Consider the following 27990-nt stretch of genomic DNA (forward strand, 5'->3'; position numbering starts at 1 on the left):
TGTGGACCTTGACTTGGTGAAGAAATGCTGTAGAAAAGCAGCTCTTGTCTCTTCCCATGTAGTAAGAGATCCTGGAGGGATGGACTTTAACCATCTGATAGCTTTATCAGCTAAGGAAAACGGGAACAACCTGCATTTCAAAGCGCCTTGAGGAACTCCATTATGTCTGCTGGTGTCACAGACTCGCTCAAAATGCTCCAAGTGATACATCGGGTCCTCAGACGGGTTTCCATGAAACGGATTTTTCTCCACCAAATTAATGAGACCAGTCTTGATCTCAAAGTCTCTTCTCTCAATGGGAGGTGGGCGAATCCCAGAACGATCGGCATAGAATGCATCTGGTGTATCATAATGTGCAAGCGTCATCCTAGGCATGCCATAGTCTCCAGCCTGTTGTCTTGCAGCTACACCAGCCTGCTGATTATCACCAGCATTGTTGCCTTCTCGTTCATCTACAGGAATTGGATTTTGCGGGTTGTCCTGAAACTGGTCTTCTTGGTGTTCAGCCATTTCAACCTCTTCAGCGGACTCAAGTCTTTTCTTTTTCACTTGTCTCTCTAGGCGGCCGAGCTCTAACTCCAAAGGTATTAAATTCGATGATCCTTTGCTTCTAGTATGAAATCCGCTCATTCACCTGAAAACACAAACAGAAAGAGAAAGACAGAAACATTAGACAAAATAAAAATGCTATAGTCTTAAACTGATCATTAACTCTAGGGTGACCAAATGGTCCCCGGCAACGGCGCCAAAAACTTGATGTGTCGAGTTTTAACCCGATTATCTAACTGCAAGTGCACAGTAAAGTACGCAGTAGTAATGCGGGATCGAATCCACAGGGACCGATGATCACACGTAGAGTTGCAGACAAGTTAATAGCTACAGCGAACGAAGATATATTTTTGATGTTTTTTATTTAATTTTCTTTAGTGTCACAAAACATAAACAAGCTGTAAAAAGATGATTTAAACGATTTGAAAACTATTTTAAAACAAACGTTGGGCATTGGGAATTCTCAGGGATTTCTTTTTAATCAAGATACAATTAATGGCAGACACAGGGATATATTAAGAACCGTCTAGAACTCAAACACGATATTAGAATTAACCTACTTCCGTAGCGCTAATTCTCTATGTTATAGAAATCTCCACACTAACTTCCGCTGAGTTTCAATTTCTAAACAAGCATTAAGAACAGGTTCAATATGTTCACAAAGCGCAATAACATCAACTTCCGAGGGTTAAGGACACTTTGCTCATCTAAAGTATTTTCGGAAGTTCAAACAATCACTTTCGGTGCATCAAACAATCTGATATCATGAACTAAGTGATCAATTCAGTTCAAGCAGTAAGAAATCCATTAGATGAAGAACCAAAACGTAATCCCTTAGTCTACACACGTTTTATGAATCAAAACATCAAGAAATCCCCTATGAGAACCCCTAAACCCAACTAGATGACTACTCACACATAACTAAGCAAGAACAACACGATTTTGATGAAGAAAACATGATAAGATTGTATTAAAACAGAGTAAAGGTTCAGAAGATCTTCTCCAAATGGTTTTGAGATGAACTCCTTTACAAATCTTCACAAATCACACAAAACAAGTTACAAAACTCTCAAATCTCTCTCAAGAACTTTTAAATCTCCTTCTTGGTCGTCTCTGGTCTTTTCTGAGTCCCCAAAAGTCGAGAGTTTTTTTCCATTATTGAGGGGAGTGGGTAAAAAGGAGTGAAAAGCTCGTTGGTGCGTGTGGAGCCCGTAGAGCGTGGGATCGGTCGATCCACATGGACCGGATCGGTCGATCCACATGGACCGGATCGGTCGATCTAGTGCATGAAACCGTAGCGACAAGTTCTGCTTTTCTTCTTAGCTCTGGATCGGTCGATCCACAGACAATGGATCGGTCGATCTATGTCCTGTGCGATCAATACTTCTCATTCGGTCCATTGTTCGGTCCATCTTGCTTCTGAATAAATCCCGAATGCGTTCTTTTCTTGCAAGCTATCTAGTAACCTGCATATTACACTTAAGAACACCAAAACGCATCAAATAGACCAAAACATTAATTAAAACCGACCATTTAATTGCTCCAAAACGAGTTTAAAACCGTTAAAAACACGGAATATCATATATGTCAGCTTCTTCTAGATAGAAAAGTTTTTAAAAATATGTAACAAAAGAGACCTGTTTTAAAAGAAATGTTGTCAAATCTAGAAAGATTGTTATTTGCATGATTGCAGTCTTTGATGCTTGGTCTCGATGATGATCGTCTGGTAAATCGTCTCTCAGACATACAACAAAACAAGCAATTCATTTTCATTTTTAATGTATATATTTTTATGTATCTTTCTGATTGTTACTACCAGAAGATTATTGGTTACTCCATTTTCATGGATGGTTTTTGAACTTGGAATCCAAGATGGCAAAAGGGTTTCCTGAAAGAAAAAATAAGAACAAAATGCTTGGCCTTTGAAGAAACCAAATTTGAATCTGGTCTCTTTTGGCCCCAAAAGAAGAAGAAACAACAAAAAATAGAATTAATTTTTCCTACTAAGAACTTTTATATGTTGGATTGTTTATTTTATGTTTACTTGTTATTTTTCTTGAGAAAGGCAAAATAAATTGATGGCGAAGAATCCATTGGAAGAGAATTAAGATCAAATAATCTAATTTTGATTATATATATATGTGTTTATCCATTTCCTTTTTCCTATTAATACCCTCTTCTAAATTTGATATTTCAGATGTCTTACAGGAATTTTTAAAGAAGAATTAATCATCATGGATATAGTACCCGATTTAAAGTCAGTTACAAACATTTACACCAAAATGGGATATAAAGGTTCACAAGAACACCATGGTTCTAACCACTAAGGAAACTTATATTGCTTTTGCCATCACCTTTTTTGGAATAGAGGCAGGAAGCTATCTGAGTCAAATTCATAACCACTATTGCCTAAATATTATCTCAGATTGGCTCAAGAAATTTTAGAGTAGCAAAGAGAGAAGAGGATCCTTTTTTTACTACAACACAAAATACAAGTTTACTAAATTTGATTACTCCTAAGTTTAATCAAGATAGCTAATATCTAACGAAGTGTTTTATCATGTGGTTACTCCTGATGAAGCCAGGGATATACCCTTTGTGCATGTTTTAATGAGGTGATGAATATCATTTCCCAGATCTTTAAAGCTCCCATAGTCCAGAGTTTATGTTGTATTTGTAAAAATCATTGCGAAATAAACACTTGATATATGATTATTTTGTAAAATTTACCATATAAACTTTAAATAAATATATTATAAGTATTATTGTATTAAATGTAATATTTAAAGTGAAAGTATGAACATGGTATAAAATTATCAAGAAATGAACAATATATAGATTTATATTGGTTTAGTAAGACTATAAGAGTAAAAAAATTAATCTATTTTAGGTTAACTTTCATAAGATGATATTGAAAAATCTAATAGTTAATAATGATAAATACTAATATTAAAGATGTTACTTGATTAACATAGGAATGTAAATTATATATCAGAAAATTTTCATTATAATATTGTGTGTACTAGTGTGTTCTTCAAACTGATAGATTGACATTGACTCTTAAGAAAAAAATATTATCTATTATACCAAAAAAACTATAGAAATTTCAAAAGATCTGAGTTTTAAAACTTCTTTATTAGAAACAAAAATAATTAATTAAAGAGACAGTGTTTTGTATAGAAGATTGCAATAGACATTAGATAAAGGTAAAATAGATAACTATGATACAAGTTGCTCTAGCTAATTCAACAATATTTCAAATTACATATGATATCTTCTATTTTGGCAATCAAAACCTCAACAATATTTATACTATATTGGATATTATAGGAAGATACAACATTTCTTGAGGTTAAGTTTGGCAAGGATATAGTTATGTTATGTGGTGTACAATGATTGTGCAATTGAGAATGAAACATGTGCTGTATTTTTATTAGCTATTGTGATTCTTGATATTTTCATCCCAAAACAAACACTTATATGCATATTTTGTTAAATTTATCATATGAACTTCACATAAATCTCTTATAAGTTTTATTGCATTAAATGTAATAATTAAATGGAACGTATTATAATTATCTAATAATTATTAAGAAATGTGTATTGGTCATCAAATACTGATTGTCTTTGGAACCTTGAACAGCAAGAGTGGTTTGACAATGTGCTCTGCTGCAAAAGTGTACACATCAAGGCATCCAGCTCAGCTAAAACAGAAGCCAACCTATATCCACCTTCTTTTTCTCTCCATCATTTGAAAATAAATTGAGAGTATAAAAAAATTTATAGTTGCAGTTTCAATTTTTTTTTGCCCAGTCGGTGGACTATATGCATCAACTGCAATCACCCAAAAAAAAAAAAGTATAATGAGACACACGTACAAACCTGAGAGATACCGAGCAAAGTCACTTGGAGAATTTGCAGCCATGCCAGAAACGTCAATACAATCAAACTCTATTTCCTTCATCTTCCAATACTGGTTCCAAACCCATTCTTGTGGAATCATATCTCTCAATAATTTGATATATTGATAGACATAATTAATCATTTCATACTTCTGTCAAATCAATAGTTATCATTAGCTCTTGACAAAGTATTTCAAAACTTAAATACAGATGTAGAAAATAAGGCATATGAGTTATAGAATATGTTACCTTTTTCAAGCCCGAGTTAGTGAGATACAATGAAAAGCTAAATAAACGGCCTCCTGATCTGTAATCGCCTAGATGACCCTCAAGAGAGACTTCTATATCAGCTACCCAGTCTTTCTCTTTGAAGAATCCATACAAGCTTTCTTTACTTTCTGCAAATTAGTCAACATGATTTAATATATGACTAGCTAAACCACTGCAATAAACATCAAGAGATAAGACAGAAGATAGACAATATTACTCACGTACGGTTACTTAAAACTTCAATTAGATACACTTCTGGCATTTCTAGATGGTTGTTTTCTGAGTAAGGAGGAAGCATCCAAACAAGCTGAAGAGCAGTCAAACCTTCGACACTTTCTATAACATGCAATTTACTTGCATCCCATATGGGCTTTGGTGGATTGATTGCATGCATACTTTTTGGTCCATCCTTAACACCATCAAAGTACTTCCTTACCCAACGTTCAAGGTCAGTGAGTGAATCTGCAAAATTAATAATATTAATATCAAATTAATACAATTGTGAAATGCAAAATTAATTAAAATTTAGAACTGAATTTAGCACAAAGAACCTCCTCCTATGACACAGAGTTTCATTGAACCACCATGGTAGTGATCAGCAAAAAATGTTTTTGTTCTTGTAAGGAGAGCGTTCATGTTCTTACTGTGAGAATGACTTATTTACGAGATTAAAAGAGAATATTAGTGAGAAAGACTTAACAAAAATAAGGGAGTATATGACAAGTTGTGAGAGAGAAAGAGAATGGGAAGAACTTGTTTGATTCAAGTTAATTAAAATTGTGTTACAACACACTCAATATATAGACACAAACATTATCCTACGTAACAAGAGTAAATGATAAACTAATCTATGGTGTGTCATGCACTTCTTCCACTCAGACTAGTGCATAATGCACTTCTTCCATCCAGAATGGTGTTTCACGCACTTATTCCACTTCAGGCTAGTGCTTGGGCCACCTCACGCACTTCCTCCACTTGGTGTTTCACGTACATCTTCCACCCATACCTCAAGTAATTCATTATTCTAATGTTGCAGTGTAATTCATTATTCTAATGTTGCAGTATTCTCTTTAATCTTTATGCTTCATCTCAACACTCCCCCTCAAGCTTGACCATATGAAACAAGTCAAGTTTGGAAGTCATGAAGCATTCCCTCATTAAAAACTTAGCCGGATAAAACCACATGGGATAAAACCCCAGCCAAGGAAAAAGAGTAGAACACTTCATGAAGGAGAGAATTAATGAGATGAGAGTTTCGTGAGTCCAAGCTTTGAATGAATGAACTCACAGACTTTTTGGCTCGCAGCTTTGGTGAAGATATCTGCTAGCTGCTCTTCACTTCTCGTATAACATGGCAGGATGATCTGTTGCTCAACGGCCTGCCTAACTTTGTGACAATCCACTTCAATATGTTTGGTCCGCTCATGGAACACATTGTTTGAGGCTATATGAATGGCCGCCTGATTATCACAATGCATGGTGATGGGAGCTTTGGTTTCAATTCCCAAGCCTGTCAGTAGGTTCCTTATCCAAATCAGCTCACTAGTAAGTTTTCTCATTACCCTATACTCAGCTTCAGCACTAGAACATGAAACTATCTTCTGCTTCTTGCTCTTCCAAGTGACCAGATTACCTCCAATGAGTGTACAGTATCCAGTAGTAGACCTCATGTCCTTCCTATCTCCAGCCCAGTCTGCATCACAATACCCAACTATCTCGGTGCTCTTGTTGCAACCTAGCCAAACTCCTTGCCCTGGTGCCTCTCTAAGGTATCTCATAATCCTTTCCACCATGTTCCAATGGTACATCTTTGGCGCTTGCATATGTTGACTGACTTGGTTCACAGCAAAACATACATCCGGCCTTGTGATGGTTAGATAGATAAGATTTCCCACCATTCTTCTATAGTGTTTCATATCTTCATATGGCTTGTCTTCTATCTCCCCCTCATGCATTACTTTGTAGCCTTCTTCTAATGGTGTTTTGGCTGTTCTTCCTCCTAGATCACCAGCTTCTTTAAGTATATCAAGCGTGTACTTTCTTTGGGACATGAACATACCCTCCTTGGACCTACACATCTCAATGCCGAAGAAATACTTTAGCTCTCCTAAGTCTTTAATGTCAAAGGTTGCCTTGAGGAACTCTTTTGTTGATGCAATCCCATTTTTATCACTGCCAGTGATGATGATGTCGTCCACATAGATCAGTATGACAATGATTCCTTGGTTGCTTGTGAGGGTGAAGAGAGTATGGTCGGCCTCAGATTTTGTAAATCCTTTCCCATTCAAGGTTGTGCTCAGCTTATGGTACCAAGCTCTTGGAGATTGCTTCAAACCGTAGATAGCTTTTCTTAGTCTCAAAACATTTCCAGGTTTAACCATGCCTTCCATACCAGGTGGTGGTCTCATGTACACTTCATCTTCAAGCTCCCCTTGTAGAAATGCATTCTTGACATCTATTTGCCAAAGATCCCACTCTAGGTTCACGGCAATGGACAAAAGAATCCTGATGGTATGGAGTTTGGCTACTGGTGCGAATGTCTCAAGGTAGTCTTCTCCATATACTTGTGTATAGCCTCTAGCCACAAGCCTGGTTTTCTTCCTCTCCGGCTTCCCATTTGCCAAGTATTTGATGGTGAACAGCAGCATGCTTGTAATGACTTTCTTGCCTTTGGGAAGTTCACACTCAAACCAGGTTTCATTCTTGATCATGGCACCAATTTCATCTCCCACTGAGTCTCTCCACTCATCTATCTCCATAGCTTCTTCATAGTTTCTTGGAATAAATTCTTGGTCCACACTAGTCATGAAGGCTTTGTGGTTGATAGGGAATTGAACTAGAGAACATGGATTTTGAGTAGGGTGTGCCACGGCTTGTGAGTTGTAGTGCAGTCTCGTGTTCACCCAGTTTGATGGAGGATATCTGATCCTAGTGCTTCTTCTTAATGGTTGGACAGTTGTTGTAGTTTCAACATCCGTAGATTGTTCTTCACTGCCTCCTAATCCTTCTGGTTGCTCTTCTTGGTCATGAGTAGCTGTGTTGTCCGGTTGTGACTCAGTTTGATTCCCCCCCTCAGGATCAAGAGGAGCTTCCTCAGCAACTTCATTAATAGGACCCTCTTGGTCATCTTCCCCAGCCACTTCATTAACAGGACCCTCTTGGTCCCTTTCTTCGGTTGCGTATGGGTTGGTGGATTGTGGCTGAACTTCAGCTTCTCTTCTCGGTATTCTAATGCCAATGTTTTCCATAACTATCCTCAAGTTCTCAGCTCTGTCTGAGGCAGATTGAGACAAGTCTTTCACTTCATCCCAGCTCTTTTCTTCATAGTATCCTTTTGCCTCAACAAACTTCACGTCTCTAGATACTAAGACCCTCCTGGTATCCAGTACATAGCATTTGTATCCTTTTTGTTGAGGAGAGTAGCCAATAAACATGGCCCGGGTGCTCTTAGGTTCCAGCTTGTTCCTTTTCTCTCCTGGTATCAACACAAAGCACAAGCAACCAAATACCCGAAGGTGATCTATAGACGGATGGTTCTTGTTTAATACCTCATGTGGTGACTGATCTTGTAATACCTTGGTTGGTATTTTGTTAATTAGATAGCAGGCAACAAAAAAAAAAAATGTTGAGATGAAGCATAAAGATTAAAGAGAATACTGCAACATTAGAATAATGAATTACACTGCAACATTAGAATAATGAATTACTTGAGGTATGGGTGGAAGATGTACGTGAAACACCAAGTGGAGGAAGTGCGTGAGGTGGCCCAAGCACTAGCCTGAAGTGGAATAAGTGCGTGAAACACCATTCTGGATGGAAGAAGTGCATTATGCACTAGTCTGAGTGGAGGAAGTGCATGACACACCATAGATTAGTTTATCATTTACTCTTGTTACGCAGGATAATGTCTGTGTCTATATATTGAGTGTGTTGTAACACAATTTTAATTAACTTGAATCAAACAAGTTCTTCCCATTCTCTTTCTCTCTCACAACTTGTCATATACTCCCTTATTTTTGTTAAGTCTTTCTCACTAATATTCTCTTTTAATCTCGTAAATAAGTCATTCTCACATGGTATCAGAGCATACTGCTCTTGAGACCTGAATCGCTCTCTCGTTCTCTTTATTACTTCCGCAAACACTTGTGTTCCTAAGCTGTTTTTTTATTTTCAAACCAAAAAAAAAAAAAAAATGGAAAAGTCATCCAAAATCATTATTCCAGTTACTCTCAAAGGTGTAAATTATCTCTTGTGGTCTAGGCTTGTGAAAACGGCCTTGGGAGGAAGAGGTCTCTGGTCATATGTAACATAAGACAAGCCCTCTAAAGAAACCGTCCAAGAAGGGGATGGTACTAAAGTAGTGGTGGCTAGCGAGGACAAATGGGACCAGGAGAATCTTTTGGTGTTGTCCATCATTCAAAGCAGCCTTGAGCCATCAATCTTGGAAGGTTACTCATACTGTGAAACTTCCAAAGAGTTGTGGAACACTCTCCAAAAGGTGTATGGCAACATTTCAAACATGAGTAGAGTATTTGAAGTCAAGAGGGCTATAAACTCACTCCACCAAGAAGACATGGACTTCAACCAGCATTTCGGCAAGTTCCGAGCCTTGTGGGCTGAGTTGGAGATGCTGAGGCCAAGCACCGTGGATCCAACTATCCTAAGAGACCGGAGGGAGCAAGACAAGGTGTTTGCTCTACTCCTCACATTGAATCCCGGCTACAATGACCTCATTAAGCACTTGCTTAGAGCCGAGAAGCTACCAACCTTGGAAGAGGTGTGCTCTCACATTCAAAAGGAGCAAGGATCTGTAGGTCTCTTTGGAGGAAAAGGGGAGCTTGTGCTGGCAAACCAAGCTGAAGGAACTGCAAACAAAAGTTACTACAAGCCGGAGGACAAGAAAAGTTGGGTATGTGATCACTGTAAGAAGAAAGGGCACGGGAAGGACAAGTGTTGGATTCTCCACCCACATCTCAAACCACAGAAGTTCAAAAATCCTTACTATAATGCAAGAGCCAACTTCTCTGATGACATAGGTGAACCAACTACTCCTCGTTCCATGAGATCTGCCTCAAGCAATAATCATGCCGGTGAAGGAAAAGCACTTGCATCCAGCAGCTCCGGTAGCGTGAGAACCAATCAGGATGAGTCCATCAGACGCTCTGATACCATGTGAGAATGACTTATTTACGAGATTAAAAGAGAATATTAGTGAGAAAGACTTAACAAAAATAAGGGAGTATATGACAAGTTGTGAGAGAGAAAGAGAATGGGAAGAACTTGTTTGATTCAAGTTAATTAAAATTGTGTTACAACACACTCAATATATAGACACAGACATTATCCTGCGTAACAAGAGTAAATGATAAACTAATCTATGGTGTGTCATGCACTTCTTCCATCCAGAATGGTGTTTCACGCACTTATTCCACTTCAGGCTAGTGCTTGGACCACCTCACGCACTTCCTCCACTTGGTGTTTCACGTACATCTTCCACCCATACCTCAAGTAATTCATTATTCTAATGTTGCAGTGTAATTCATTATTCTAATGTTGCAGTATTCTCTTTAATCTTTATGCTTCGTCTCAACACTTACTGCGAAGTGATTTCTTATTACCTTCCGGGCAAACACACGAAAAAAAAAACAAATTAAATTTAGCAAAATAAACTCTAAATGTATGTGTTGGATGTATAAAAATAAACCATTTTTCCTTATTGCGTTCCAGCTGTGAATCTATTATATGCATGATCATTTTTAGATGTGTGACGTCTTAACTGGTAGAGACGATGAGTATCGCTTTGCTTCAGCAGAATTTCAAATTCTGAAATAAACATTACATGAATAAAGTTAGTGGAGATGGATCTCTCTCTCTCTCTCTCTCTCTGTCTTCCATAAAAACCAATGTGAAGTGAGCAAACCTGAATCAATGGATTGGATCTCTCGGTTCATAGAGCCAGGTTTCATGAGAGGTGCAATAAAAGGCCGAGCGAACCTAGCAAAGGAAAGGCAAAAAGGGTCAAACCAATTTGGAATACAAAAATCAAAAGAATTAATTAAAATTTGCAGACACTCACATATCCAGAACATGTTTAAGTAGTTTTGACTCAGCAAAGAGGAAGAATATAGTATGATCATCATCTGTGGCTGCAATTGAGTCGCCTCCATGCATATTTAAGTAGTTATCAAGCTATAAGCAACAAAAAAATCATTGTCTGTTAGCTATCTGACACATCAAATCATGTTAACTAAAAAGGTGAATCTTACAGCATTTTCCATGGGAAATTTATCAGAGCCTAGAACAGCATATGTTCTGCATTAACAGTTAAGAAAAGTATGGATGAGTAACTAATCATGGTCAATAATAAGTAGACAGCGCAAATAGTTCAGCTTACCAAGAAAATGGGCTAACCCCTGTGCTTCCGGAGGATCAAGGAAGTTGCCAGCCCTTACGGCCATAGATACAGCTGCTGGCGAACCATTCCATTCTAACTCTGGATCAGAGACGAGCAAAGCACAAAGCCCGTTCTTCAATTCTATCGATCTGAACTGTTTTTTACTGTTGGGAAGAGGAATTACGTCCTGAACATCCATGTTGGGGGTTATGTCTCCTAACAGGAAGAAGAAAATAGAGGTAACAAAAACAAATCAGAAATAATAAAAATAATTAATTATTTTCCTTATAAAAAAAACAGAGAAGACAAGTGGAGCAAAATTTGTTCGTTAATTTGATGGTCCACAGAGTTAAAAGTAGACGAATAGAATAATACTAAATGTGATCTTTCTTCGTCAATAGCTTCAACATCTTTGATAATTACCGAAACCCCCAAAACCCTAGTCAATCTATCGAACAAAGGAAATCAAAATCCATCACGCAAATGCTAGAAACCAACGCATTTAACCCTACTTAATTACAGCTCTCTCTATATAACAAACGTTAGGTTAGGATCTAGAAATAGAACCTCGAAAATCGTAAGAGATAGTCCAGTCGTAGTCGTCACTTCTCAACAGAGACTCCCTGAGGAGAAGAAACCCCTTATCCTCAAATTTGTTTGGTCCGACGCGTTTCCTTTTTATGAGATCAGCTTGTTTCTAATTTAATTTAGTTTTAGTTTTAGAATATTTTTTATATAATTAGAAATATCTACAATCTTGCATTTTTTTTCTTTTTAGTTATAAAATGGAAACTTAATACTAGGGATGGTCATAAATATTTGCTACACGCTACATAATTATTTTCTTTTTGTATGCTGTTTTTAGAGAATATTTTTGTTTATGTTTTGAAATTTTCTATGTAAAAATTATTAAATCAATTGATTAAAATATTAAAAGTTAATGTGTTTTTTTGTCTTATTTGTCCAGAATAGTAACGGTTAACTATTTTTTATTACATTTTTTGTAATCAAGTGTTTTTAATAAAAATATATTTTTTCTTGATTTGTCTGTTTATACTAAAACATCACACAAAAAAACAGAAGGAGTATTATTTGGTTTGATATAATCAATTATAAAATATTATTTTCAAATATAAAATATAAAATATTATTTTAAATTACTACTAGGTCTTGATCCACACATTCGTGCGGATTTTATTCTTTCTATACTAAAATATTCTATAACATTATTAGTATGTAACAATACTATTTTACATAATTGTTTTGTATTTTGCAAAAAAAAAAATTGTTTTGTAAACTTTATTATGTAACAATACTATTTTACATAATTTTATGTTTCATATCTAAAATTTGGAATTTATACGAAAATTAAATTAAACTAAACTTATATAATGGGGGAAATCACATGTTTACCACTTTCATGCTACAACTTTTTTATTTTTACTACCACTAAAAGAACATTTTTTAAAAATATCTTCTTCATTAAGTGGCAAAAGACTCTTATGCTCTTGTTCTTTATATATATAATAAATAAATATTTAAATAAATAAAAATCTATTTTTTTTTCGAATTATACTATTTCGAAATTCAAACTCTAACCATAAAATTAACCTCTAAACCCTAAACCATCAATCATAAACCTTTTTTTTAATACGAACTCTAAACACTAAACCATCAATACTAAATCCTATTTTTTTTTTGAAATACGAACCCTAAACCCTAAACCATCAACCATAAACCCTGAAACATTAACTCTAAACCCTAAACCCTAAACCTTCAAATCTAAACCTAAAACATCAACTCTAAACCCTAAAACCTAAACTTCAACTCTAAACTCTAAACCATCAACACTAAACCCTAAACTATCAACACTAAATCTTAAACCCTAAAAAGTAAACACTAATCCCTAAACCCAAAAAATTTACCCTAAACCCTAAAACATAAACCCTAAACCCTAAACCTTCAACTCTGAAGCATAAACCCTAAACCCTAAACTCTAAAACCCTAGAGTTGATGTTTTAGGGTTTAGATTTGAAGGTTTTGGGTTTTAGGGTTTAGGGTTTACGTTTAGAGTTGATGTTTTAGGGTTTAGATTTGAAGGTTTAAGATTTTAGGGTTTAGGGTTCGAATTTCAGAAAAATATAGGGTTTAGGGTTTACGTTTAGGGTTTAGAGTTGATGTTTTAGGGTTTAGATTTGATGATTTATGGTTTAGAGTTGATGTCTCGGGATTTAAGGTTTAGAGTTGTTCATGGTTTAGGGTTTAGAGTTGATGACTTAGGGTTTAAAGTTGATGTTTTAAGTTTAGATTTAGGGTTTAGGGTTTATGTTTAGGGTTTAGGGTTTATGTTTAGGGTTTAGAGTTGATGTTTTTGGGTTTAGATTTGAATGTTTAGGGTTTAGGGTTTAGAGTTGTTGTTTCGGGGTTTAGGGTTTAGAGTTGATGTTTGATGATTTAGGGTTTAGAGTTATGTTTTATGTTTAGATTAGTTAACCTTATGTTTTTTTTTCTTAGTTAATCAAAAGGTTATAAATGTCTTTTACCCTTCGTTAAAGATGAAAGTAAAAATGGTTAATGTAAACATGAAAATTGGTACTTTGAAAATTGTATTTTTTGGTAATTTTCCTATATAATAGAGATGATTTTTTTGGGATACTATTAAAACAACAAAACTTATTAAAAGAAAAAAAACTATAATATTTTGTACTTGCAAAGTAATTTTGTAATAAAGATCATATTTGAGAAATTGCCTGAAATACACCAACTTGGATAACATTTAAAAAAAAAACACAATTAAAGATATTCTAACATTTGAGTTTAGGTTTTAACGATTATTGTTTAGGATTTATTATTTAGGTGGTGAAGTTGAGTTTATAAACTTTTGTAACTAATTCTTATATATATATATCTATAAATGTTTTGGGAGGGTTAATTTTTTTTTCAATAATAAATTTAAGATATTTATGAAAAATGATAATAGTTTAAAGGTAATTTGAAAAATAAATATCAAATGTGAAGTAAAATTAAAATTTTTGTTGGAATTATTTTATATACTGTAACATTAAACCAATTTGATAAATATGTGTTCTATTCATATAAAATAGTGTTGGAATATTAATCTTTTTAACATATATAGGTCATTCATGTTATGAAATTAGTATGCGTATAGATGATAAAAGTGTGTTCATGTTTAATGTATTCGTCCATGTATATAATTATTTTGTAAGTATATATATTGTTTGTCCATTTACGGTTGGAGTAGGGATGTAAAACTTTATATATAGTAAATAACCAAATTGGTATAATTTTGAATATTAAAATAAAATAGGTTTTAACCCAATGAATATATAAACTCTAATAATAGTTGACTAAAGATTTATATATATAGACGATATGTAAAGAGGTTAAAAGTTTCATCTACGAAGGAGGTGTAAATTAAAATTTAAACATTAATAAGAATAATAGATATGTGTTAAAAACTATTGACATAAATTGTAATGTTACATGATAGTTTAAATTAAAAATTACACTTGCAATGAATCATGATTTATGTGTTTGATAAATATGATATTTTTATTTTAAATTTAAATATAAATGGATATTGATTTCCAACAAAATATTTTTAAAATCTTTGTAAAATGCATTTTTAAAAGTAACAATTTGAGTTTTTATTATTATGAAAATATTGTATAGAACTTTTAATTTTCGTTTATAAATCAAAACTAAATTAAATTTAAATTTTTTATTATATTTTATGATAACTCAAATTTAAATTAATCAATTTTTGGAAATAAATTTTAAAATGCAACTGAAAAGATTTTTAAAATATTTTGTTAGAATTTTTTTAAATAAATATTTATTTTATTTTAAATAAAAAAAGATAAATATTTATTTTTATTTGCCCTTGGCTTGGTTGATATACTTCTGAATTATGAAAAGAAAAAAGAAAAACTCTGAAAGATGAGGGAAAAAATGTGTATTTCAACCCGAACAATTTTGATCGTGCCAAATACGATTCAAATAATTAGTAAGTGCTAAATACAACATGAGCTTAATTAAAATTTAGTTTTCTTCTCCGAACTTACTTCAATAACTCAAAATACTACTTTGACTAACAGATGACCGTTAGGATATCCAAAACGACTGTCGTTTTGTGTCAAGATTATAAAAAAAACTAGTAATAGTGGTGGGGTATATATAAGAGTAACAAACTAGAGCACTTGCTTGCAACCTGGAACTGGATGATTTTCTCTAATCTGCACTATTTTCTTAACCTACAATGCACTGAGAAGAGAAGTCAACAGGAGTTTAACTTAAGCTCTCTTTTTAGCTTCAAGAATGACAAAATGATAAACATCTTTAGGAACGTTGGACCTGTAGCTCTTTGGGAACTTTTTGTGTTAGCCTAAGCCAGCAACCACGATTAAAATGATGAGCTTGATTGACTAACTCTTTGCCGTCTCCGTTCCTTTGTCATTCACATAACTTAAGTCCAGACGAGAACATTTCGGACTACTAACACAAGACCCTGAGAATCCAACTCGTACATTTATTTGTGGGTTATAAGTTTACAAAGCACTAGGAAATTAGAAAGCGACGGTAGGTTCTGGTGATTATAGGATAAACGGACGCCTTAGGTGATGGATTTGCTCTCGAATGCCTTAAGCGTTGGTGTCTTCTTCGTGTTAATGTGATTCTTCTTTTCCAAAGCCAAATCAGCCATGCGGATGGATTGGTCGTGCACGCTGAGTCATAATATAACACACAAAATATGAAAGATGTACAACAATTAACAACATCAATCCCAATACCTTGACCTTGACAGAGGTGGAGGCGTGGAGGCAGTAGCCTCAGAGATCTTCTGATCCTGTTTGCTATATAGAGAGATTAGTGAATAAACCAGAGTTGACTGAAGAAATTACAAGAATTACAAACCCGAGTTTCAGATTCAGGTAAGTTGCTTAGCTCATCAGAATTTCCAATCTGAAGCTCCTCCTTGGGCCTGACCACCCTCTTCCGTTGCGCAATAGGAGATTCACAGATGTCGTATGGACGACGTGGGAGACTACGGCCATGACCAAAATAAGGATTGAGGTAAGAGGTAGGTTTAAATCTCATTATTGCTTGCCAAAAAAATATATCAAACCCGATTCAGGGACGATGATGGATGGAATCCCTAGCAATCTCAAATATGTATATATAAACTCGGATAATTCAATAAACCGGCGTTGAAAATTGAAACCTTTCTTTTCTACTCCAATCCATGTAGTTTAAGATTAAACCGGTTTTTACTTTCCCTCCATTTTTGAATTATGAAAAGAAAAGAAAAACTCTGAAGCAAGGTCATAGAATTTAAGCTTCGTTTGTTTAGATATGACAGAACAAGATTTTGGTCTCGTTTTCTTCATGTTTGGCGGACTGCAGTACAATTGGTAGCTAACAAAGAGTATGTCCAAATTGTTGGAATGTATTCATATGTCAAAAAAGAAGTTTTATTTGAATGAGAAATGGAGGTCTAATGTGTGTGATTTGAGAAACTTATATAAAGTAGTAAATACACACATTGGATATTTGAACTTGGATTTGGGTTTTTTGATTTGTTAGTTAGACTTCATCTTCATTGACTTAATCTTATAAACCAAATATATGTTGATCTTTTATATTGATAAAATATAAAAAAAAAAATCCATTTTAAAGTATATTATTTAGTTTGAATTGGTCAAACAAAAAATAATTTTACTCTTAATGTTTTGGTCAAAATGTGGAATAAATTCACATACTAATTCACAAGAATTAAAGACTCTATTAGTGCGTCATAGAGGTTTCATTTTTGCGTTGAAAAATGAAACTTATGCTTCTCATTATTTTTCTATAAATAGGCTTGGTAGCATTATAGAAAAATACACATATTCATACAATCAAGAAACATTTCTCCCACTCAGAATAGTTATGCTAGTATTTTTTTATTTTGAGTCTGAGAGTACATCACAGAAATAGGTTCGATAGATTCTGTTTTTCGGTGATGGTAAACAGAAACAATGCTGCAGTTGTATCATGGGAATCTGAGCGCCATAAAACCGTCACACTACGGGGCGTTTAAAGATTTAAGGAAAGAGATTAACTATCTCGACTCTGCAATTTTTCTTTATTTTTATATTTCGGTATTGAAATTTTAGTTCATGTTCTTATTATTCTTTACAAATATCAGTTGTCCTATGATAGTAAAATAAGTTTCCTCCACTCTTAAAATCGTCATTTGACAATATTGAAATTTGTTAAGTTAATCTATAGCGGTTTAAGACTTGGGTTAGTTTGGTTTAGGAATCGTTTTGACAGAATCAAGACTTGTTCTCTGGCATTTTTAAAGTAAAATTGCTAGAGTTTTGTCTCTTCCTGCATTATTCTAATTGCCTTAAACGCTTTAGATTTTAGAGATATTTTTTTGGTATCTTGACTTCTGTTATTGAATTGTCAAAAGTGGTTCACTAAATTGGTCAAAAATGTGTTAATGCTTTCACTTGGTTAAAGATTAATATTTGCTTTAATTATCAAGAATGCTTAACGTTTTTGTTTCATTGTTACAGATTTTCTTCTTATAGTGTAACTTAATTTAATTATTAAGCACATGGATGACCATGAGAAAATAAAAAGAAATTCAAGTTTGAAGAATGGTGATACCATAGTTATAATTATAAAAACATTTTGATCTTTAAGAGATAAAATGGTATATATGGAAATGGATTTAGTGAGTCGACGCCCCAAATTAAGTTTGAGAGAGGTCTGCCACATATAAATCATTTGCCATAGAAAATAAAATGTGTTGATATTGATCAAAACATTTCTATTTCATCAATGCTTAAAAAGATTGGCCATGCAAAAACAATGAGAATTTTCAGACCAATGTGACTGAAACTGACATGTGTTTTGTAGCTTCTAAAGTCAATATGGTTGATAATAATCATATAAAATTGTGCGGTTTTGATGGCAAAAATAATATCTTGTAATGATATGTATATTTGTTAAAAAACAAAGTATGTGTTTGGAAAAATCCAAAACATACAAGTTGGATTTATTAATCAACTTGAGAGAACTATGAAAATAGTTGTATGTAAAATGTGAATTTTTAAGAATGAAACACATTTTTTAAGAAAATTGTAATAATTTTCGAAATTGCTTTTTATTCATTTAAATCTAAAGGAGTTTTAGATTAACTTTCTAAACTCTTAAGAGATGTTAAATGCAATATGCATATTTTGAGTGGTCTCAAGAAATGTGGGGGAAGCTTTGCTTTCCATATAATGTTGTTGGCAAGAGGCCAAATAAACTTAGTAATAGTTATCACAATATAATTTTTTTTTAAGAAAAAAAAAACTAGTGTCATACACTGAGTTTTGTGTATAATGATTAATTGTATCTTGAAAAAAAAAGATGACAAAAATCATTAGACAATTGATCTCGACTAATCTCAAGAGATTATGTTCACTGTGATGGCAACCTAGGATCCTTTAATTAAAGGTGTGTCATGAGATCAAGTTGTTATATCATCTAAAGGAATGAGTAGCCTGTGAATTAAGATGAGGTTTGGCGGTAACTCTACCTAATTGACTGGAGATCCCAAGAAATGGGTTCAAGGAGACAACTAAGTCAAACTAAATCTGCCCAAAGCACTGTAAGACTTCGGTCTATACCCAGTTCCTATGATGATTAAACAGTGCTACATGTAAGGAATATAGGATAAGCATTAGCTTTTAATGATTTGTGTCCGTTGTTTTGAGATATGAATGGAGTAGTACATGATACTCCTCTAAACAAAACTAATGGCAAATCACGTGATGAGTGTGAAATGGGGCCGTTTCTAGGAGAATGAAGGAAAGGCTATATTCTCCAAGTTCACTCATGATTAACCAGGACTGTTCACGGCCAAAAATGAACACAATAGAGAACCTAGTTCTGTGAGAGAATGAAGTTGTATTATAGCTATTGTCTAGGTTTACACCAAAGCCCGGGAGGTTCAAGACACATGGCCACCTCCTGGCCGAGTAAATCCGATAGCTATTAACAATGACTGGTTCAAGGCTGAAAAATTGCTACCAACTCATCATGCAGTGGATTTTTCGTTTGTACTCTCAAAAGTCCTTAGTTAGGTCTTGTCGAGTCTTGTCTAGGAAGTTGAGTCTTTTCTAGAAAGTTTGTCGAATTGTCTAGTGTCTAGAGTCATTTCTATTCATGTGGGGGATTGTTGGAACTATTTTTTGAACATTATGAATAATGTATTCATATGTCAAAAAGGAAGTTTTATTTGAATGAGAAATGGAGGTCTAATGTGTGCGATTTGAGAAACTTATATAAAGTAGTAAATACACACATTGGATATTTGAACTTGGATTTGGGTTTTTTGATTTGTTAGTTGGACTTCATGTTCATTGACTTAATCTTATAAACCAAATATATGTTGATCTTTTATATTGATAAAATATAAAAAAGAAATCCATTTTAAAGTATATTATTTAGTTTGAATTGGTCAAACAAAAAATAATTTTACTCTTAATTTTTTGGTCAAAATGTGGAATAAATTCACATACTAATTGACAAGAATTGAAGACTCTATTAGTGCACCATGGAGGTTTCATTTTTGTGTTGAAAAATGAAACTTATGCTTCTCATTATTTTTCTATAAATAGGTTTGGTAGCATTATAGAAAAATACACATATTCATACAATCAAGAAACATTTCTCCCACTCAGAATAGTTATGCTAATATTTTTTTTTTTTGAGTCTGAGAGTACATCACAGAAATAGGTTCGATAGATTCTGTTTTTCGGTGATGGTAAACAGAAAAACAAGGTTCCTAAACAAATTCGTCACACTACGGGGCGTTTAAAGATTTAAGGAAAGAGATTAACTATCTCGACTCTGCAATTTTTCTTTATTTTTATATTTTGGTATTGAAATTTTATTTCATGTTCTTATTATTCTTTCAAAATATCAGTTGTCCTATGGTAGTAAAATAAGGTTCCTAAACAAATTCATTACCTTCCATGATGATTAGACTTATGACTTATCACTCTCGAACTTCATGGGAAATGAATTTGGACATCCTCTCTCATGTTCTCACTGTTCTAAAGACATGACATCTTCATGTTTCTGAGGTTTCATCTTTGTGTCATCGGGTTGATTTTCCTACTCAGAGCAACAATTTCTCATTTTCACTAGCTGGAAAACGGAATCCATCATCAGTTGTTTTCCTTTCCTTTGACAAGATACTATTATAAAAGTACTGCTTTCATATTCATTAATTTGTTAGCCTAGCTCCCTTATAAAAAAACTGCTTCAATTTGTTAGCCTTCTGAAAAACTGCTTCTGTATGGAAACTGTCATAGCTGTTCAATATTGTGCTGGTGTATGAAGGAGGCGAATGAATGTTATCAAGAATGCTCAAAAACTTGACCTTAAAAGGATTTACTGCCGATGATGCTCAGTGGCAACTATATATATATCTTGATTCCTGATAAATGTATTCATAATTGTTATCTTTACATATAAAGAGTAGAAGAACCATATTTCCTCTTGGGTCAGAAGAAATGTTTCTGATCTCATTCTGTGTTTTTAGAAGCTAATGGACTTGGGATAAAAACAAGGGCGTCCTTTCAGGAGGTCTGCCAATAATCTACCATGTCAATGATGCAAATATTGGTACTCTCAGTGACTCCTTCAAAGTACTTACTGAATTTCCTGAAATGCAGTGGCATGAGTGTTTGCATATGCCTTCCTACACAAATAATTTCAAGGTAGTGCAAAAAGAACCAATTGCCGTCTTGCATCGTAATGGGGATTCTCCAAACACATTTACAGAATTACGAAGTAAGATGGAAAATGAGACTGCCAAAATATGCATCAGAAATTGAAGGATTTGGACAATATGCTTACAAGTCAACTAATTGTTCTATCATCCACAGGTAATTTCATCTGGAAGACGGCAAGCTCTTAAGTGTATACTTGTCTGTGTGATGTTGTCCGAGAATTGTAGTTGGTTTGTGTTTCAAATCTACCGTGCAGGTTAATAAACACTGTAAAAATCACAATTAAAAAAATGAAACCTCTATCTTTCTCTCTTTATCACAACAGCCTTGGAACAGAACATAAAAGAAGGACAAAACAGAAGCAATCAAACTTTTGAGTATTTTCTTCCTCTTTATGTAGCTTTTTGTCTGAATAAATATCAATACAGCTACTCACTTTCTCGATTAGAAACAAACCCTCTCTCCTCTTGATATGAGAATCCACGGTTTTATTAGATGTATTACATCAATTTTATCAACTTTTTATATTTTGTGATATTTTTTAAATGTTTATTAAATTTCGGATAGATAGTTAATTATGTTTATGTTTATAAAAGTTACAAATATTTTTAAAATTTGTGTACTAATCTTTTTTTTACATCAAATGGTTATTACTCAATCTATAATTGTCAAGTAATACAGAAAGGGAAGGAGTATATACGATGGGATCAGTTGGATTATCAATGTAAAACTACTGCGCCACAATGCTTAATATTTCCTTTAGGACAGTGACATGGTTCATGCCTAAGATATAGAACTTTTCCAATCATACACTAATCAAGTGATGGAGGACCTGCGATTAGAATCTCTCATGATCTGCAAATAGTTTTCTTTAATCCCAAGTGTTGGTTGATAAAGAGAGATTGCAGGAAACAAAATAATATTTCGCAAAGAAGCCTAGTTCAAGTAAGAAAGAAGCAAAGCAAACAAACCAAACATCAAAAGATCTCTCGTCAGACAGCATAGAAGAAAGAGATTCGTTGTGGTTGTTATTACACCTCCAACGTCGTTTTACATATTAACTCTGCGTCGGTTTGTCACCAACTCTGGATGTCCTTTCTTCATCATGGCCACGAATTCTTCGTAGTTGATTTTCCCATCCTACAAGATTTGAGTTTCATAAGAGAAGAGAGTGGAGTTAAGAAGACAAATGATAATGCCATATATGAATGGACCAAAACCAAATAATAATAACGATAAACATACACGATCGGTGTCTACTTCAGCAATGATCTCTTTGATGGACTTGTCATCACCCATGTTGTACTTCTTCATGGCTTGCTCTAGCTCTTCCATTGTTATGTAGCTTAAATAACACAAACCAAGATCCAAAATGTGAGTCTTTATCAGCTTCTTAAAAAGGACGAAAACTATTGACTAATGTGTTGTTTACCCGCTGTTGTCATTGTCAAAGTATTGGAAAGCTGTGTATAAGTGATCCTCACGTTCGATTCTGTTCATATGCATTGTTGCTGATATAAACTCCAAGTAGTCTATTGATCCATCTCCATCCATATCAGCCTAAACCAAAAAAAAAAAAAAACAATAATAAGCTTTTGTTTTAGGCAGGGGGAGAAAACATCAAAGACTTAAGAGACTTACTGCTTCCATTAACTGTTTTATCTCAGCCTCAGAGATCTTATTGCCAAGTTTTGGGAGACCAGTTCTCAACTCCTCCAAGGTGACTATTCCGTTTTTATCAGTGTCTAGAGCTTTGAACATCTCTTTCAGACCAATGATTTCTTCTTCAGATAAGTTCTCTGCGATGACCTGAAACAAGATATTTGACTTAAGAACCAAAAAAAAGACTAAATGGCAGTTGGATTTCACTTATTAGTGTTCTTTGTTTACCTTGAGTGCCATTTTCTTGAGTTTGTTCATCGCTCGGAACTGTTTCATCCTGGATAACACAGCATTGTCAAGCGGTTTGTCTGACGCCTCTCCGTCTTCTTTAATCCACGGATGTTCTGCGTTGGTATATTAAAAAACGTGTTAAGTGCAGTGTTATTTAATCATCAAAACATGTTATAAAAGTGATCTTACTTAGTACTTCACTCGCTGTTAGCCGGTCTTTAGGGTCATATGTCAACATTTTCTTCACAAGATCTTTGGCACCGTTGGATACATCAGGCCATGGATCAGCTGAAAAATCAAGCTTTCCTTCTAGAATGGCATCGAAGATCCCTGTCTCATTTTCTGCACAAAGATAACTAACTATGCATTCACGGTCCACCATGAAACCAAACTCTCTTCTCAATTAAAGATGAAAACTATACCTCCCCAGAAAGGTGGGACACCACTGAGAAGGATGTACAGAATCACACCGGCACTCCAAATATCAGCCTCTGGTCCATAGTTCCGTTTTAAAACTTCCGGGGCAACATAGTATGCACTTCCAACAAGATCCTTAAACTTATCTCCTGCATTCAACGTAATCAAAGTTATGAATGCAGAAACTACAAGTAACAAAAGTGCACCTAGCCTGTTTTGAACCTGGTTTGAAGAAGACGGAGAGACCAAAGTCTGTAGCTTTCAACGGGGAGCTCTCATCTTTGCTCAGAAAGAGGAAGTTTTCGGGCTTCAAGTCACGGTGCATCACGCCCATAGAGTGGCAGCTGTGCACAACCATCACCATCTGCCTGCACAAATCCGCCGCGGCTCTCTCTGTGTAATGACCTTTAGCTATGATCCTATCGAAAAGCTCCCCTCCTTCACACAGCTCCATGATCAGATTCACCGAGTGTCTGTCCTCGTAAGCTCCCTTCAAGTCCACAATGTTCCTACACAATTCACAAATCAATGCACCAACTCAGAACCTCAGGAAAAGAATATGGAAACCACACACTTGCAAAGATCATTGTTCCTACAAGTGTGTGGTTCCTACTGCTCATTAATATGAAAAATGAAGAACCATTTAATAGTAGAAAAACAACATTGTTATAACAACAATAGTTCTAGATTAGCATTCTACCATTCCAACATATATATTATCATTAGACATTACTATTGGACCATCTCAAAAGAAGCATTTTTTTCAGGTTAAAATCGAGAAATGAATTACCGGTGACCACTGAGATGGTGCATAATGTGGACTTCACGGCGAACATCTTCAATGTCGTCACTTTGGACGAGTCGGCGCGTGGGGATTGACTTGCAAGCGAAGACTTTCTTGGTCTCTTTGTGAGTGACCAAGTACGTGACTCCGAACTGGCCACGACCAAGCTCGCGACCGAAGTCGTAGGTCGCCTTGACATCCTCCATCGGCTTGCCTAGGATCCGACCGTTCTGTTGAGAACGGGATCCGCCGGTTCCGGAGCCTGAGGAGGATTTGACGGGTACAGAACCGGAGCCGGAGGATCCGCGGCGTTGTCCGGAAGGTTGGACATGGTGGACGACGTTGTCGGAGGAAGAGGAGGAGGAGGAGGTTTTGGACTTGCTGTGTCTGTGTCCCATCGCCGAGCTTTGTTTCTTTCTCTCTGAGTCAATAAAGTCAATGGAGAAAGAAACAAGGATCTTCGATTCTCATCGTCTTTTTATGTCCGAAGATCGAACGCGAAAAGTGGAGACTACGTGCCAGGTTTTCATTGGCGAATAGCTTTACCAATTAAACCGCGTATTTGTTGATTATTTCCCCATTTTTTAGAAAACTAATCGGTGATAGAAAAAGGGGTTAGATCTTTTATACTTACACAATTTTTTTTTTTTTTCATCAACGTAAACATAAAACTCAAATGTAAACCAGAGGCTACATCCATCCATCCACGTGAACGATGAATGACAGTTATTTTCTGGCACTGCGTGCAAGACTGTCCACTCTTAAACTTTTCGTCCGGAATACATGAATGAGTTTTGAGATGAGGAAGCAGTCATTCAAAGTTTTGATATGTTGTAGATAACATCCAAATGTTGACCATTCTTGTGGTTCTGAAACCATATTTTCCCAATTGAGAACAATCTGTTGCAAACATTCTTTTATACCAATGAGCCAATAGTATTTAAGAAAATTTAAATATCTTCAATTAAATCAATTAAAGTTATATCATTTATTAACATCCATTAACTAATAAAAAAATAGAAAATCAGTTTGTGTCGGATATTATTTTTATTTTTTGCAGTTTGAGATTAAAAATAAATTTATACAACCAATAGGGGAAAATAATCCTGTAACTTTCAAATAATTGATACAACTATTTTAAAGCAAGACTCTATTACGTTCCAGAGGTTTACTCTGTCAAGTGTCAACACTTTGAATGAGTATGGATAAACAAACATCCTTGTAAACAAAGACATGAATCCCAGTTCCTATTAACAGAACAAGAAACTAATGAGAAGAGTCAGCCCAGAGGGTTACTCTGTCAACGCTTATCTGACAAAGGCTTCTTCCAAGTTTTGGAAAACGCGCCTTTATCTTTTGGAGCCTGAAGGTGGCCATGTCCTCTATTTCACTAACAGATATCTCTCTACTGAAAAGTTCTTCCGAGTACAACCCCACTGAATATAATAGCACCAAACCACTTGTTCGACACAAACCTGTGGAAACATCAAAGCCATAGGTGTTAGTTTTCCAAGCCAAACCACATATTGGATTCAGACAGAAGAAAGAAGCCATACTTTCTACTGCAGTCAGTGCGAGATGACAAGTCAGCTGTCCCTATTTGCCATCCTAAGTGTCCTGAAGCAGCGACCAGTGATGCGTAATATTGCCACCCTTAATCATTACAGCAAGAAACACAAAATAAAAAAGAATGTGGATGGAATTTGGAATCACAAAAAAGAACTGAACCGTTGTGAAGTTCATTGAGTTACCGAGATCTGCACTCAGTCCAGAAAGTGCAAGCAACCCCATGGATGTTGTGCCAAATCCGGTTAGCCAAAGCTTTGTATCATCACCGAATCTAAGAGCTGTTGACTTCACACCAACCTTCACATCATCTTCTTTGTCCTGTAGACACACAATAAGCCATTCTTTCACACTAGCTCATGAACAAACAAAATAGTTTCAAGAAACAAAGTGAATAATACCTGATGAGCATAAATAGTATCATACACAAGGGTCCAGCAGACTCCTGAGAGATAAAGAGGGAGAACAACAGCTGGTTCTAAGCTTCCTTTAACTGCAGCCCATCCTAACAGTGCTCCCCAGTTTATGGTCAAACCTAAAAATGCTTGAGGCTGCAATATGAATCCAAGAACCGATAAAAAAAGACAGAAAAGAAAAACATATAGACTAAATTAGAGAATGGACTTTAAATTACCCAAAATGTAAACCTCTTCATGAGTGGATAGGAGAAAACAAGTAACAAAGATGAAGCCCCTAAAACACGGCTGCAGAAAGAAAGAAAAAAGGAATTTAAATGAGCTAGCATAGAAAGAAAGAAGTGAAGCACAAAACTAAAGGGAACGTGTGATATTATGTATTCAGAAGTTTACGACATCTGGTGAATTCGAAACAAACCTGTAATTGTTAAGTTGGAGAAGAATCCCTAAACCTAAAAGCAACTGTAGCCCAAGAAACTGAAGCCCTTGAAATGGTGTCAAAAGACCACTTGCAATAGGTCTTAATCTTGTACGATCAACCTGGATAAAAGTAAAAAGTAAATTCTAAGGAACAATCATATAAATCTTGATCATCAATCAAATATTATATAATTGTGTAGCTACCCTAACTACTACACATATTTCAAATTTTCAATTAAAAAACATATTCCACCTTCACTGCATCTAATATCTTTAAGTCTTTTGTCTTCGTGGACAAAGCAATCAGTACAAGATGTGAGATGTGACTAGAAAATGCTTGATCAAATGTTGCCATAAATTGATCCGGCATAAGAGTATCAAGAGCACTTCAAGATGTCAAAGCAGAATAGTCACAGGAACCATAGTTTATACCTAACATATTCCCTAAACGACATACTTAGAGGATCTATATATTTAACATCATTTATCTTTGTTGAGGAATAAACTGACCTTTGTATCAATGTCCCGGTCAAGCAGATCATTTATAGTACAGCCAGCACCTCTGAGAAGTAGCGCACCGCAACCGAACAAACCCATCATTTTGAAACTTGGAAGGCTTCCCGGATCAGCAGCCAACGCAATTGACCTGTACAAGAATGATTAAAACTCAGAAACTAAGCTACAGTATTCAAATGACAACATAAACTAAACTCACCACATACAAGGCCAAGCAAGCAACCAAGTCCCAATGGGTTTATCCAAACGAGCAAGCTTAGCATAACCTCTAGCTCCTTCAGGCAAATACAAATCAACCCAAGAAGCTTCCTTAACACAACCAACACCACTCTTCTCCTTGTCGTCTTTCTTAGGATTCCCCTCCACAACCGAAGACATTCCAGCTACCAATCTATGGTTCCAGCCAACACCAAGAACCTTCTCATGATGAAAGTCCGTCCCTTTACTCCACACTTGGTAGCTATGACTCCATAGAGGATACTTAAGCAAAGGGTTGATGTAATGCCGTGTAGTAGTAACGGGTTTGGACAAGTATATATGTTGTTGTTGAGAGTGGAAAACATAACTCGAAGATGGAGTTGCCGACACGGATGACTTCAACAACCGCCGTGAAACGCGGGTCAGGCGAAAAAACGCCATCTTTGTGAGTGAGTGAGTGAGGTTTTGCCTGCAAGAAAAAAAAAAAGAAAAGGACTTGGGAGGTTTCGAAACGCCAAGTGAAGTCAAGCGACGAATGTCAGAGGCTGAGTTTTGATTGGTTCTAGATAATTCAACAATCACGGGCAGGACACAAACAGAAGCTAAGATCGGATTTAGCAGACTAAGAGAAGGAGGAAGGAGAAGAATGGGGGAGCAGCGGAAAGCTTACCGGTTAACAACGACTCCGGCGTGGAGGAGCAAGCACCTCTCGGAAGCTACACTTCTTCAGTAACTCGGATGGGTCAGTATTGGGCCTGTGCACTATTTCTGATCTGGCCCATAATGAGTTAATACCAATGGGCCAGGAAAGCTTGGGACTGTTGAGGAAACATGTTATAGACTCTGGGCCCTGTTAGTTTGGTCA

The 27990-nt window shown here is 35.3% G+C and overlaps 5 protein-coding genes across 6 annotated transcripts; all 5 read right to left on the reverse strand.

The window, feature by feature from the left end:
* Positions 1–4003: 4003 nt before the first annotated feature.
* On the reverse strand, positions 4004–5886 carry LOC106376329 (nardilysin-like). Of its 2 annotated transcripts, none has more exons than XR_002654846.2 (4): positions 5273–5873; positions 4943–5183; positions 4701–4849; positions 4004–4603 (listed from the first exon to the last, which is right to left on the reverse strand). XR_002654846.2 is itself a non-coding variant. In XM_013816393.3 (4 exons), exons 1-4 carry the CDS (start codon positions 5355–5357, stop codon positions 4271–4273), a joined length of 804 nt encoding a protein of 267 aa, XP_013671847.1. In that variant the 5' UTR covers positions 5358–5886; the 3' UTR covers positions 4004–4270. The 2 variants fall into 2 exon arrangements, 1 of the variants encoding a protein (XP_013671847.1); XM_013816393.3 differs by having other exon boundaries at positions 4947–5183; positions 5273–5886.
* Positions 5887–10434: 4548 nt separating this feature from the next.
* On the reverse strand, positions 10435–11314 carry LOC106376330 (nardilysin-like). Its single transcript, XM_022693980.1, has 5 exons — positions 11116–11314; positions 10988–11016; positions 10798–10910; positions 10642–10715; positions 10435–10544 (listed from the first exon to the last, which is right to left on the reverse strand). The coding sequence occupies exons 1-5, from the start codon at positions 11312–11314 to the stop codon at positions 10435–10437; spliced, it is 525 nt and encodes a 174-aa protein (XP_022549701.1).
* Positions 11315–14915: 3601 nt separating this feature from the next.
* LOC111201912 lies at positions 14916–16724 on the reverse strand. Its single transcript, XM_022694258.2, has 3 exons — positions 16051–16724; positions 15927–15982; positions 14916–15860 (listed from the first exon to the last, which is right to left on the reverse strand). The coding sequence occupies exons 1-3, from the start codon at positions 16231–16233 to the stop codon at positions 15749–15751; spliced, it is 351 nt and encodes a 116-aa protein (XP_022549979.1). The 5' UTR covers positions 16234–16724; the 3' UTR covers positions 14916–15748.
* Positions 16725–21965: 5241 nt separating this feature from the next.
* Positions 21966–24407, reverse strand: LOC106376326 (calcium-dependent protein kinase 3-like). The gene is given in 9 exon segments (NM_001316000.1): positions 21966–22055; positions 22161–22260; positions 22348–22475; positions 22557–22724; positions 22806–22921; positions 22998–23150; positions 23231–23374; positions 23448–23734; positions 24016–24407. Coding segments are annotated over 9 exon segments (1578 nt in total).
* A 693-nt stretch (positions 24408–25100) lies between these two features.
* LOC125580119 (4-hydroxybenzoate polyprenyltransferase, mitochondrial-like) lies at positions 25101–27880 on the reverse strand. The gene is made up of 9 exons (XM_048744104.1): positions 27796–27880; positions 27127–27594; positions 26922–27057; positions 26410–26531; positions 26210–26279; positions 25977–26126; positions 25761–25896; positions 25566–25662; positions 25101–25484 (listed from the first exon to the last, which is right to left on the reverse strand). The coding sequence occupies exons 2-9, from the start codon at positions 27564–27566 to the stop codon at positions 25415–25417; spliced, it is 1221 nt and encodes a 406-aa protein (XP_048600061.1). The 5' UTR covers positions 27567–27594; positions 27796–27880; the 3' UTR covers positions 25101–25414.
* Positions 27881–27990: the final 110 nt, after the last annotated feature.

This window comes from Brassica napus, chromosome C1 (genome assembly GCF_020379485.1).
Source record: "Brassica napus cultivar Da-Ae chromosome C1, Da-Ae, whole genome shotgun sequence".
Taxonomy (NCBI): Eukaryota; Viridiplantae; Streptophyta; class Magnoliopsida; order Brassicales; family Brassicaceae; genus Brassica; species Brassica napus.

Excerpts from the sequence above, each read along its gene's own strand:
- LOC106376329 (XM_013816393.3), bottom strand. The coding sequence starts at position 5,357 with ATGAACGCTCTCCTTACAAGAACAAAAACATTTTTTGCTGATCACTAC. Across the intron at positions 5,184-5,272 it reads ACTCTGTGTCATAGGAGGAG|ATTCACTCACTGACCTTGAA; the intron begins GTTCTTTGTGCT and ends TTAATTTTGCAG. Across the intron at positions 4,850-4,946 it reads AATTGAAGTTTTAAGTAACC|AAAGTAAAGAAAGCTTGTAT; the intron begins GTACGTGAGTAA and ends ACTAATTTGCAG.
- LOC106376330 (XM_022693980.1), bottom strand. The coding sequence starts at position 11,314 with ATGGATGTTCAGGACGTAATTCCTCTTCCCAACAGTAAAAAACAGTTC. Across the intron at positions 11,017-11,115 it reads GGGGTTAGCCCATTTTCTTG|GCTCTGATAAATTTCCCATG; the intron begins GTAAGCTGAACT and ends ATGCTGTTCTAG. Across the intron at positions 10,716-10,797 it reads CTTAAACATGTTCTGGATAT|GTTCGCTCGGCCTTTTATTG; the intron begins GTGAGTGTCTGC and ends TTCCTTTGCTAG.
- LOC111201912 (XM_022694258.2), bottom strand. The coding sequence starts at position 16,233 with ATGAGATTTAAACCTACCTCTTACCTCAATCCTTATTTTGGTCATGGC. Across the intron at positions 15,983-16,050 it reads TACCTGAATCTGAAACTCGG|GATCAGAAGATCTCTGAGGC; the intron begins GTTTGTAATTCT and ends TATAGCAAACAG. Across the intron at positions 15,861-15,926 it reads CCACCTCTGTCAAGGTCAAG|CGTGCACGACCAATCCATCC; the intron begins GTATTGGGATTG and ends ATTATGACTCAG.
- LOC125580119 (XM_048744104.1), bottom strand. The coding sequence starts at position 27,566 with ATGGCGTTTTTTCGCCTGACCCGCGTTTCACGGCGGTTGTTGAAGTCA. Across the intron at positions 26,532-26,921 it reads ACCGGGACATTGATACAAAG|GTTGATCGTACAAGATTAAG; the intron begins GTCAGTTTATTC and ends ACTTTTATCCAG. Across the intron at positions 25,485-25,565 it reads CGCACTGACTGCAGTAGAAA|GTTTGTGTCGAACAAGTGGT; the intron begins GTATGGCTTCTT and ends ATGTTTCCACAG.